The sequence below is a fragment of the Monodelphis domestica genome, chromosome 4 (assembly GCF_027887165.1).
Source record: "Monodelphis domestica isolate mMonDom1 chromosome 4, mMonDom1.pri, whole genome shotgun sequence".
Lineage (NCBI taxonomy): Eukaryota > Metazoa > Chordata > Mammalia > Didelphimorphia > Didelphidae > Monodelphis > Monodelphis domestica.
The window spans coordinates 37,293,742-37,307,131 of NC_077230.1; the positions used below are offsets into that span (position 1 = coordinate 37,293,742).

At 38.2% G+C, this 13,390-nt stretch overlaps 1 protein-coding gene across 1 annotated transcript in view; it reads left to right on the top strand.

Moving 5' to 3' along the window:
• The window catches only part of MAP3K15 (mitogen-activated protein kinase kinase kinase 15), an 89,073-nt gene that overhangs the window by 53,794 nt on the left and 21,889 nt on the right, over positions 1-13,390 (top strand). Inside the window, exons 11-13 of the mRNA XM_056826079.1 lie at positions 4,803-4,986; positions 7,485-7,662; positions 12,840-13,014. Coding sequence (XP_056682057.1) covers positions 4,803-4,986; positions 7,485-7,662; positions 12,840-13,014 — 537 coding nt within the window. The remainder of the gene's footprint in view (positions 1-4,802; positions 4,987-7,484; positions 7,663-12,839; positions 13,015-13,390) is intronic.

Here is a 13,390-nt window from a genome sequence, read left to right on the forward strand (position 1 = left end):
ATGGGCAACCAAAGAAGTCACACCATCAGATACTCGAAAGAAGGGAACATTTGCTCTATCACATGTTTTAAATGAAGCAGGCTCGAGAAGACAACAGAACAATGCCAAATGCAAACAAAAGCATCTGGGGTGCCTGATGTCAGAGCAAAACTGAATGGTGGAACCCTCTTAACTTTAATCGCATTTTTCTTGCTGATGCAAGGTTACATTTGGGGGCATTTGTTTAACATCCTATGAATCTGCAGCATGTGTCTCTGAGACTGATAATTAGGGTAAATAATCTTCACCTCTGTTGCCAATAAGTCCACAAGCATTTATTAATTTGTTAACTTGACTGATTAAGTTAGTGCCAGCCGATAACTTGGGTTGCTAACCAATGGGGATATGAATGAAAGCAAAAAGAAAGATAATCCCTTCCCTTCCCTTATGGAGATTATATTCTAACAGGGGAAGGAATCCATCAAGAGGAGCTGAAAAGTTTATGGGAAGAGTTAGATAACCCTGGTGGCAAGGATTGAAGCAAGTCTGGGCCAGGTCCTTCTTTACAATGTGGGCTCTGGGAAAGGCTCACCAGTGGAAGAAGGACCTGAGGAAAAAGCTAAAATAAATATAATTATAATATAATAATATAATTAATATAATAATAAAATAAAATTAAAAAGCTAGAGTAGGGTTAGGATAAAGAGCTCTTGTGGCTAGGTTGTTCATCAGTATGGTAGAATTCTTTGAAAACTCTCAGGTAGGGGCAGCTAGGTAGCACAGTGGATGGAGAGTCAGGCCTGGAATAGGGAGGACCTGGGTTCAAATTTGGCTTCAGATACTTCTTATTTGTGTGACTCTGGACAAGTCACTTAACCTCAGTTGCCTAGCGTTTGCCACATTTCTGTCTTAGAATTGATACTAAAGGAGGCAGCTGGGTAGCTCAGTGAATTGAGAGCCAGGCCTAGAGATGGGAGGTCTTAGGTTCAAATCTGGCCTCATACACTTCCCAGCTTGGGACCCTGAGCAAGTCACTTAACCCCCATTGCCTAGCCCTTACCACTGTTACCACAGTTTTGATTCTAAGATGGAAGGTAAGGGTGTAAAAAAAAAAGAATGAATACTAAAGACAGAAGGTAAGTGTTTAAAAAGAAAAGAAAATGATCAGGTAAAAAAAGCTTTTTTCTGGTTGACTAATGCTTTTTGTTTGTGGCTGTGATGCATGAATTATCGTACAATTATTGGATTTATTAATAATTCAAAATGTTTGTCAATTGTTTATGTTTATTAATGATTATCATATTTTGTTTTTTCATTATGACCTAAACAAACACATTTTAATAGACCAAGAAGAATAAGGCACAATAGGAAATAATTAACAGAGGGAAGGCTCTAGAATTAAGAATCGTTAGGAAAGCCTTAATGGAAAAGATGAGATTTTAATTGGGACTCAAAGGAAGCCACAAAAACCATGAGATGAGGATACAGAGCGAAAACTTTCTAGTTGTGAGGCACAGCCAGAGAAAATGCCCCAGGGGTACAGTTATCTTATATAGACTCAAGGAATGATCCAGGCCTTTAAAAGCAAACCACAGACAGCACAAGAATCCCAAGGATGGATTGTTGAAGTTTATTTCCCAAACAGTCGTTTCCCTGGAGAATAACAGAAGCAGGAGAAAGAAGGGAGTGAGGCTGTGCAAACTTAGCACACAGTTGGGGACAACCCTATTAAAACTTCATTAAGATGAATCACGTCTAACCTCTCTAGAATTGTTATTAAGGATTCTAGGCACTTCAGCGGTGTTTTTCATTGAGGTTGTGTTATGAGCGTTTCCTAGCACTCTCTATTTCTGATCGTTCTGGGTGGTGGAATTTGTTAATTTGTTGGACTTCTTAGTCTTCATTAACAGGGTTTCATCAGTAGAGATGAACCCCCAACTGCTCTGGGCTTCCTTAACCCAATGCAGAGGGGCTCCTCTGCAACTTTACAGCGGAGATGTCAGACCCTGCAGTCTGTAATACTCCTAAGTGTCGCCAGAACCAGAATAAACTGTAATTAGAGGATTATCAATCAATAAACATTTATGAAATGACCATTATGTGCCAGTCACCATGCTAAGTGCTAAGGATAGAAAATGAGGCAAAAGATAGTTCCTTTGTTCAAGGAACTTAAAAATTCAAGTGTCTAATGTATTTATTTAATATTTTAAATTTAAAATATTTTCATTTATTTTAAGATTCTATTTAAGCAAAATAAAAATACGACAGGACATAGACCATGTTAATCAGGTGTTTTTCTAAGCCAAAATGTGGCCCAATGGCATCCTTCTGTCCTGTGTAGTGGTCCCTGTTTCTCTTTGAGTTTGGCATCACTGGCCTGGGTGCTGCGAGGATGAACCACATGGTTCATCCCATCCCACACAGCTGGTACAAGTCAGACATCAGACTTAACCCACGGCTCTCAGGCCAGCTCTCTAGCCCTGAAACCACAGAGACTCCTTGATTTGCTTATTCTAAATAGGAATACTTTTTTCAATAATTAAATGGATGGTGACTTTTTCCAGGCTGGTGCTCCCTCTGCTGACACAGAATGCCGCCCTCAGATGACTTACTTAATGCTCTTTGGGAGCCACATCACACTAGAAACAACCTAGTGGTGCTAGTACTAATTTTGATAATACGAAAGTGGTAATGATATGTGTTAGGCAGCTAGGTATCACAGGAGATAGAATGCTGAGCCTGGAGTCAGGAAGACTCCTCTTCCTGAGTTCAAATCTAGACTCTGACACTTACTATCTATGTGATCCCTTTTGGCCTCAGTTTCTCCATCTGTAAAATGAGACAGATAAGGAAATGGCCAATGCTTACTAGCTGTTGATCCTAGGCAAGTTACTTAACCCTGTTTGCCTTGGTTTCCCCATCTGTAAAATGAACTGGACAAGGAAATGGCAAACCACTCTAAGAGCTTTGCCAAGAAATCCCAAATTGGGGGGCAGCTGGGTACCTCAGTGCATTGAGAGCCAGGCCTAGAGATGGGATGGTCCTAGGTTCAGATCTGGCCTCAGGCACTTCCAAGCTGTGTGACCCTGGGCAAGTCACTTAACCCCCATTGCCTAGCCCTTACCATTCTTCTGCCTTGGAGCCAATACACAGTATTGATTCCAAGATGGAAGGTAAGGGTTTAAAAAAAAAAGAAAAGAAATCCCAAATTGGATCACAAAGAGTTGGAAACTACCAAAGAAACTGAACAACAACAAAAAATATGTCAAAGGGGGAGGTGAAATATATATAGTTAGTACCTGATATAGAAGAAAGAAAACAAGGATGACTGTCAAATAGTTGAGGAAAAGGCTAAAATAAAATTCAAAAAACAACTTTGTTAGGGCTAGCAGCATATTTTGTCTCTAAAAAGTAAGTGACTTATGAGATCTGGGACTAGCTGTGGGTAATGGAGAGGGATGTCATATTTATGCTTCTGTCTTAGAGTGGAAATTAATTCCTTGATAAAGTTTGAAAGTAGGAGGTACTTTGGTTAGCACAAGGAGAGACCTAGGTTCAAATTCCAACTCAGACATTTGCCAGCTACATGAGATTCTGTGTGAGCCTCAGTTTTCTTATTTGTAAACACAGGGATAAGAGGAGCCCCTATCTCAGGGCTGTCATGAGGATCAGATTAAGTAATGTATCTAAATTGCTTTGAAAGCTTTTAAGAGCTATATAAATGTTAACTAATAGGATGATGGTGATGTGAGTTGAAGATGGATTGGTATTCTCCAGCTTGGTAGCATGTGATGGAAATGGTGAAGTCTATTTAGTTACACTATTAAGGTTGGAAGGACAGTGTCTAGTAGACTTAAAAAAAAAAAAAACCCTACAAGGGCCACGCATTTGGGTTAAGTGACTTGCCCAGAGTCACATAGCTAAAAAGTATCTGAGGTTAGACTGGAATTGTAAAGGATAATTTTAGCGTTGTGACCTAAACTATGTTAATTATTTGGTCGCCATGGATATCCTAAATATAAAAAAAATATAACCAAGTCAGCTGGAAATTTATGGTGATTTAATGGAAAGAAATTAAGAAGGAATAAGGAAAGGGTGTAGGATTTCTCCCACCTGGCTAGTGCCAGGAGGAAAACCAGAGGCTCCAGGAAGGTAAGGTTGGGGAGAGTAAGGAGGAAGGAATCAGCCTGAACTCCAAAAAGGGCTTAGCCAAGATGCCTGAACCTGAATCAGCTCAAGGGCAAACTCACCGCCAAACCCAGACAACTAGCTGCCACCATGCCAAGATGTCAGAATGATTAGCACACTGCCAACCAGAGTCATCTCTCTGGGGAAAGAGGAAGAGCAGAGGAAGTGATGGGCCTTATATAGACGGTTTTACATCACTTTCCTGCATCTCATCTGTACCAATGATAGCTTAGCTTGATTTAGGACAGCCCAGGGGTCTGTCCACTGTTTCTGCACATGTCTATTGAAGGCCATTTCCTCAGATACTTAATTCTTGAGTATGGTGCAGATATTCTTGACCTTGTTAAACTAAATAGGGTGGAGCAATGTAGAGTTCCCAAGCCCTGATTCTGTTAACCCAAGTATTTCCATTGTTACTAATCAGGAAATAGCTAGATCAGATCTTCTAAGGTATGGTTTGAGAAGGGTGGAGTAGTTTTAAAATTCACAGAATCCAGGCTCTCCCTACTCTAGATCTGCTCCTATTCCCCTGTGCTGCCCTTGTCTAGTTATCTTAAAAAAGAAGAAAATAAAAATAATGCAAAATCCTCAGTGGCCTTGTTAAAGCAGATATTTTGTTTCTCTCCTTAATGTAGGTAGGCATGTTTAAGATTCACCCAGAGATTCCAGAACCACTATCAGCAGAGGCCAGAGCTTTCATTTCATTCTGTTTTGAACCTGACCCAAATAGACGAGTCACAGCCTCTGACCTGCTCAAGGACACGTTCTTGAAGCAAGTGAACAAGGGCAAGAAAAACCGAATTGCTTTCAAACCTTCAGGTGAGTTATGCTGATGAAGGCAAGCCAGAATATCAGTTAAGTGCTCTATTAAAATTTTTTTTTCTGTGAATTATTGGGCTACCCACAGGCTCCACTTTGTTATTCAGAATAAAAGTCATGCCAACAAATGAGCTGAAGCTGGGCTGTACAACATCCCCTAAATGTGAAACTTCACAGAATGCTTCCATTTTTGTGTCAAAGCTCCAGTGCTGGGGGTAGCATGTTGAGGGGTTGTTGAAAATTTAAACAAATGAATGTTTGATATTATTAACAGAGAAGTTAATTCATCCTGGGGCAGAATTTGAAGACAAAAACAAATGGGCCTACCTTATTAACATGCTTTCTTTTTGTTTTGTGACCACAAAGCTAGAGAGAGTTAGGTGAAAGGGGAAGCTCTGATTCTTTTACACATACATTGAATTCCCTAGCTGTCCCCCAATCTCTCTTAATTCTAGTACCCTCCCTCTGTTAATTAACTCTATTAATTATTAATTAATGTCCTATATGTATTATACAACTTCCTTTGTTTATATTTGGTTATATGTTGTATTTCCCATTAAATTATAAACTCTTTGAGGATAGGAATTGTATTTTGCCCTTTTTTGAAACTTCTCTAGCACTTGGCACAGTGCCTGGCAAATATTAAACCCTTAATAAATGCTGATCAACTGACCAGCTGGAAATCAACTGGTCATCAACTGCTGGAAAAACCAGCAAAGTGTTTTTCCAAGCCCCATCTCTGTTTGTGTTTGTGACCAGAAATAAAATCAGCCTTCTCCTCTCTTTCTGGTTTTATTTCTTAACATCCTCCTTCATATATTCTATGTAGGAGTATCCTCATGGCTGCTATTCTCCCACGGATAAGCTTCCTAAGGATTCTGAAACACATTTTCACACATTTCCAATGGACAAGCCAGTTAAACTGGCCTGCTGGTTGTTTCCTATAAATGAAATTCTGTCTTCCAATCCCAGCGACTCATGATGAAAAATGCCATCTTCCCTCTACCTAATAGAGTCTGAATGCAGGCTGAAATATCTTATATTTTCTTCTTCCTTTTTTCTCTTGAGTCACAAAATGATTAATATAGAAAAAAGTTCTACATCATCACACATGTAAAAACTGTATCAGATTAATCACCATTTCAGGGAGGGGGGATAGCAAGGAGGGAATGAGGGAAGGATGATCAGAAGAAAGGAGAGAATTTGGAACTCAAAACTTTTAAAAAAAGATTTAAAAATTGTTTTTATTTTAACATGGGAAAAATAAAATATTTTTAAAAAGAATTTCTGTCTTCTACTTTTACTCAGGTGGCTCCTGATTCTGAAATACCTTTCTCCCTCATTTCCATGTCTTAGAATCCCTGATGTCCTTCAGAATTTGTCTCAGGGGCCACTTCATAGATGAGATCTTTTTTTTTTTATGAAGAGATAGAGGATAATTAATGAGTTTAAATGAAAAGTTTTATGCCTGGGTTCAAAAAATAAATGGCAGAAGTACACAATGTAAAAAGATTGGGTAGATAATAGTGCACCAACCTGAGGGGTTTTAGTAGATTATATGTTCAATAAGAGTTAATAGTATAATGTAAAAGTCAAAACATCTAATGCCACCTTAGGTTGAATTAACAGAGGCATAGGATCCACAAATAAGTCTCTTTAAACTCTGCCTTCATCAAACTACATCTGGAATATTTAATTTAACCTAGGTGCCATATTCTAGGAAGGGCATTGACATTCATGACCATCTTCATGAAGAGAGACAGGAAGGGCTCTTGTCCTTGGCCACCTTCTCTCTCTCTATAGTCTTTTACTTTGTGACCCAGTGGAATTGCGCATCGACTACAGAGAACATGAATCTTGTAACCATGGAAAAATATTCTAAATTAATTAAATAAAATTTGCCACATATAGTTTTTACTTTATGACTGTATCAGTTTCCACAAGTTTAATTCTCACCCATAACAGACCTTTTCTAGATCTCCTTAGTTGCCAGTCTTCTCTCTATTGCCTGAAGTTACTTCTTACTTTGTATTTTGCTTCTCTGTGTAAATGCAATTAGTTGGTTCAATGGATAGAATACTGGATCTGGAATCAAGTAGATTTGAGTTCAAATCCAGTCTGACACTGGCTGTGCAGCCCTTGGAAAGTCACTTAATCCTGTTTGCTTTAGTTTCCTCACATGTCGAATGAGATAAAGAAGGAGGTAGCAAACCACTCTAGTATCTCTGCCAAGAAAACCCCAAATGGGCTCACAAAGAGTCTGAAATGACTGAACAATAACAATATTGTGTACACATTGTAGCCTACAATTCAAATATAACCTTCTTGAGGAAAAGGAATGCTTCATTTAGTCTTTGGGTCCTAGGACGGGGGACAGTGCCTCATACATAGTAGATAATAAATTCTCATCCTACTGGCAGGAATTAAATTATTTCTCTGAGTTCCTATTTAAATGATAAGCCTAATTTTTCTGCTTCCCTTTGTTTTCCACTGCTTAGATTACACTAGGAGTGTCTCCCTTCCTCTTCCTATCCAAAGGGAACAAGCAGGTGGCAGCAGCAGCAGTAAGCCCGGCTCCACCTCCCCAGACTCAGATGTGCAGCATGCCTTCTTTGACAAGACAAAGCGATCAGTGTCAGAGGTGCAAGCTAAGAATCACATCTCCCATTTACTAAGGTAGGAGTGTCCCCATTGCTCATGATCTTCCATGAATGAGCTTTCTAATAACAGTGTACCCTGAAACAAATTTTCATGACAAATAGATGAGCATGAAATCATTGAGAATCACCTGCTTTTGAAATTAAATTTAACTCACATTGTGATTCTCCCTGTGGCAATGTGTGTAAGACACATGTATGTTCTAGGTCTAGAAAGTATACTGTGTAAATAGACCCTCTGCTGAATTGTGCACGGGAGAGACATCACTTTTGAAGAAGCCTGGTGGCTTGGTAGATTGATTGCTCCACATAGAATTGGGAAGACATGACACTTAATAATATTCTGTCTGCCCCTGGGTGACTCACAGCCTCAATTTCTTCATTTGTAAAATAATTATAACATCTGCCTCAAAAGATTATTGTGTGAATCAAATGAGAATATACAGGAAGGATAAATCATTCAACAAACATTTCTCTGGTGAATACTGTGTGTCTGACAGGGAATGAGGACAAAAGTAGAAAAATTGCTGCCTTCAAAGAAATTACAGTTTCGAAGGGGATTAAATGTATGTTATATTTATATATAAGTATATACAAAATAGATAGGGTGATGAGGAAACTGTAGCTACTAGGAAGTGGGGATGTCAGGAGAGGCTTCAATTAATCCAAAATGGTGTCAAACTCAAATAGAAACTAATCTCTGCTGACCTCTTATTGACTTAGAAAACCACAATTTAACATTATCTGTGTTGTATTTTTATTCACTTTGTTAAATGTTACCCAGTTAGATTTTAATCTGGTTCTGACACCATTTGGGAAATTTGCTCTAATGTAGAGAATAGCTCCTGAACGGAACCTTTAAAGAAACTAGTGTAAGAGAGGAACTTGGACTTAACCTGCCAGAAATTTGGACTTACCCTGCCAGAAGGAAGAGAGAAGCAGATTTGGCAGGATAAGTCCAAGTTCCTCTCTTACATCAGGAATATTAAGAGGTAGAGGCAGGAAGAAGTACATTCTAGGTATTTGTTGTTTTTCAGTTGTATCAAACTCTTCATGATCCCATTTGAGGTTTGCTTGGCAAAAATACTAGCATGATTTTCTATTTCCTTCTCTACTTCATTTGACAGATGAGTGTAAAAGTTAAAATTTAAATATCAATAATAAAAATATTATATTTTAAGGGATTTATTAATGATCATTAGAAATCAAGGAATAAAGAGGATACGAAATAAAGGCCATATGCCCATGGTTGATCAGCCAGTTCAAAAGCCTGCCTTATTACCACCAAGCTTGGGACAGGAAGTAAAGAGCCAGGACCCTCCATGTCCCTGCCTAATATCCCCTGTCTACAGGAAGTATATAATGACAAGAAGTTGGTGGGCTCCTAGGAAATGTAGTTCTTTTTTTAGGGTAACAGATTTTCAATTATACATTCCCCCTAAGATCCGTGGAAGACTAGTCTCTCCAATGGATCTTGTAAATATAACCAACTTTGAAATTACAATAATTTGGGGATAAAAGGAAAAAAGAACAAAACCAATGATTGCTAGGCACATTGACAAAAAGCCAGTTAGGGAGCAGTCTCCTTCAGCATAAGAGTATACATATAAAACTAATGCATTCAACCCCACATAGTTCTCAAAAAAATTTAAACTTTGCAATTTAGAATAATAACAATACATTCCCCCCTGAAGAGGGTGTTGAAAAGCACAGGGATCACTTAGGAATGCATGGCTGAGTCATGAGGTATATGAATCAGTTGGCAAGAGTAATCAAAAACATCAAAAAATCCAAATTAAAGAGAAAATAAATTGTGGATTAAATATTGACTATCAAAGTCTTATGTGTAAAAATTCTAAGTAAAGGGAAAATAAATCTATAATAGGTCCTTGAATCTGGGCCCAGTTAAAGTGATTTAAGCAATTATGCATTTACTCAATCAGCAGCCAGGACTACAGAAAGTTTTGACACACAATGAAATACAGAATAGGGACTAGATTATAGGATCTCAATTTGAGATACTTGGTAGAATGTGGGATAAGGCAGATCTGCCTTTGACATATGTCAAAACAGCTGCAACCTTGAAGCCCAAACAAGTTAAAGTCCTCTTGTCTTGGCTCAAAATGTCATCAATCCCATTGGGATTGGTTGGTCTCTTTGACCTTGTGCTCCATAGGCACTATGCAGTTTAGCTTTGTGTTCTTTGGTACTGTGCAATGGTTCTTTTTGTATTCCCTTCTCCTGGAATCAGACAAAATCATTAAGCAAAGTCCCATCATTTTTTAAAACAATTCAGTGACATCATTTATAGTCTAAAGCCTTTTGGGTATGCATTCATAGTAGAACAAATGTATTTTAAACTTATATTACTGCAAAATAAAAAAAATTAAAGAAAAATCTCAATACTGTTGACATGTGTTTCAAACACAAAAAGGACAGAAAAAATAAAACTAAGATACTATATTGCACATGCAAAGAAAAACAATAATAAAAGTTTTAAAATTCAAAAATATATAGCTTACAAGCAGTGACACACTATATCAGCCAAGGAGAGGTAGAATACAAAGGTTTCTCACCAAAAAAATGAGATCCGTTTCCTTTTTAACTTAACCACTGTGTGAGTACAAACAATTTTCAGAATAAAACAGTAATACAGTAGATAATGCACATTCAAAGAAGTACCAAATTCCCCAAAATTCACAATGGCCTAGTTAATTACAATTGCAAACAAACCCACTATCATATTTCATATAAGTTGCTGTATGACAAAAAAAAACCCTATGGACTGATGGATATTTGTCACAATTTTATAGACATAGCAAATCTTTGAACCTTGGCAAATATATTTTTAAACAAAGTAAAATTTATTTGGGTCTAGAACATCACCAAGAAGTCTAGATTGTTCTGGTGAAAGTAAATTAAACTGAAGAGTTTTGCAGGAGCTCTTTTTCGATTCCTGCTTCATATAAACACCTTCGTGGGAACATTTCTTTGTTTCTCTACTTTTAATACAACAGTCTTTTTAATATAAATATTTTTTTAAAACCATCCATTCAGAAACCACTTGTTAATTAAAATAATTTCTGAAGACCCCTTAGAATTATCAGTTAGATTCTTAGCTCATTATATTCTCCAAGGGTTGTTAGCCAGGTTGAGTTCATCCATCATCTACTTGACACTTAATGAATGCAAAATGGAAGAAAAAGCTGTTTATGGGCTTTAAAATATTTTGTTCAGTATAGTTATAGGAAAAAGGTAACAGTTAAAACACAGTAGATTAAAATGATTCAGTGTAACAGAATAGCATTGATCAGATGAATATATGAACTTAAAACAACAAAATTAAATTATAAACAGACAATCAGCAAAATACACTAAAATATAGAGACTTTCATAAAACAGTGGAGTCTGAAAAGGTTTAACATTTTCACCTCCAGACTCTCTAAAGGTCCTTTCCATCTGTTTGGATTCCCTTTGTCAGAACTGTGTTATTTCCCACAGTGAGGGAGAACATGAGGTTGAGGAATCTCAAACAGGATTAATCTTAGAGACTGGGCAGGCCCAAAAGGCAAAGAGTTGTAGGGATATGAATTTTCCCCCTGAATCTCAGGCAGGATAAGTGAAAGGATCAGTGCACTCATGAATGGTAGAAGCTGTTTGAAATAGGCAAGGTAATTCTCTTTCAAAGAATACATCATGCTTGTAATTTTATTTCTTGTTTAGAGGAACAACTTCCTTCTTCCCTTTTCCCCAAGGTAAATTGCTAGTTTTTCCAGCCATGTGGAGAGGGAGTTAGAAGGCTAATCATTGCCTAAGGAAAATACACCCCAGTTTTTACCAGTTGCTTGGAGAGAGGTTCCAAGAACTCTTAGTTTCTTGGGGGCAGGATCAGCAACAGTGGTCAGTGTCAGGGCAGAGGTCGATTCAGGAGCAGGAGCGGGGTTGGAGATCAGGAGGAGGATTGCCAGAGGCAGCAGCGAGTAACTGGGAACATGGGCTCAAGCAGAGTCCCCCAGCTAAAAATAGCCCAGAGAATGACCAGGCAAAAAGTAGGGAAAGAAAAAGGTAGCAGCTCCAAAGAGAGTTCGGAGTTTTCTTAGAGTTTGCAAGGGTGGGTGGGGTGGGCAAAAAGCCTTGGCAGGAGAAACATGGCTTAAAAAATTTATCTAGGTTATCTTTAAAAATTGAGAGGTTTTTCCTACAGCTTCTGGTTGCCATCAATGTAAAATTTAAAATTAATCTCAAATAATAAAAATATTATATTTTTAGGAGATTTATTAATAATCATTAGAAATCAAGGAATAAAGAGGATACAAAATAAAGACCACATGCCTGTGGCTGTTCAGCCAGTTCAAATGCCCACCTTACCACCACCAAACTCGGGACAGGAAGTAAAGAGCTGGGACCCTCCCCATGTCCCTACCCAATATCCCCTGTCTACAGGAAGTACATAATGACAGGAAGTTGGTGGGTTCCCAGGAAATGTCGTTCTTTTTTAGGGTAACAGGTTTTCAATTATACATAAGGAAACTGAGGTAGACAGGGCTTAGTGACTTGCCTAGGATCATACAGCTAGGAAGTGTCTGAGGCCACATTTGATATGAGTTTTCCTGACTCCACACCCTGACCTCTATCCATTATTGCTTCTTCTATATCTAAGCTGAAATGTCAAAATGAAAAAGACCTTAAAATCAAGCCACCTCATTTTATAGATTGTGAAACCAAGAGAAGTTTAAGTGACTTACTAAGTACCATTTAATAAGTATCTAAAATGAGATCTGAACCCAGGGCATCTAATTCTGGAGCCAATGTTCTTTTTTCACTGTAGACTACATAGATTTAAATTCTGCTTATAGTTTTGAACATAACCTAAGTTTTCTGAATGAGTCTCAGCTTCTTTACAAAAAGGATATAAGGATAACACCTGTTTCACAGAGTTATTGTGAGCATCAAGAGGAAATGTGGATACTTTGAAAGCCTTATATAAATTTGAGCTACTATTGAGATTATTATTTTGAATTGTCTATTTCTTCCTGATAATTAGAAGGGAAATGGAAGATTGTCAAGTTGGGATTCAAGCAGCAGATATAGTTTACTTGCTTGCTTTCCTCTTCTAAGCCCTCCTTTACCTGCCTCCCTGATGGGACTGAGCTGTCTTTCTGATTTGTTCAAAGTTGTGCCTTGTTTTAACCCTAGTGTTCCTGATGAGAACTCTGTCTCTGAAGAACGTAGCACATCCCCATCCCTGGAGGACAGAGACTCTGGACTCTTCCTGCTGAGGAAGGACAGTGAGCGCCGGGCCATTCTGTACAAAATCCTCAGGGAGGAACAAGATAAAGTGGTTTCCAACCTTCAGGAATGTGTGGCCCAGGTGAGATGGTTTTAGTGAGAACCTTACAGGAAAACATTCAGAGATCTCATTTCCCAATAGGGGCAACCAAGTAATAGAAGTAAGGCCAGGTTTGCTCTTAACTTGTCAGAATTCCTGCCATAAATATAGTGCCAGTTCCAAATCCTATTCCTTTTTTTCCTTCTTCCTGGGTAAGGTCATTTTGGTTCCATATTGCAGTGATGCTGGAACTCTTCTCTTGTGGTGGGGGGCTAGCACCCTCTTGTGGAAAGTTCAAATATAGACTGGTAATGTGTCAGAGTTCACTAATTAAATCAGCTCTGACTTCCAAGAGAGATACTCCAGTTGGTAGGCCAGTAGTAGAATCCAAGATTTCCCAAATTCCCGAGGATTTGTA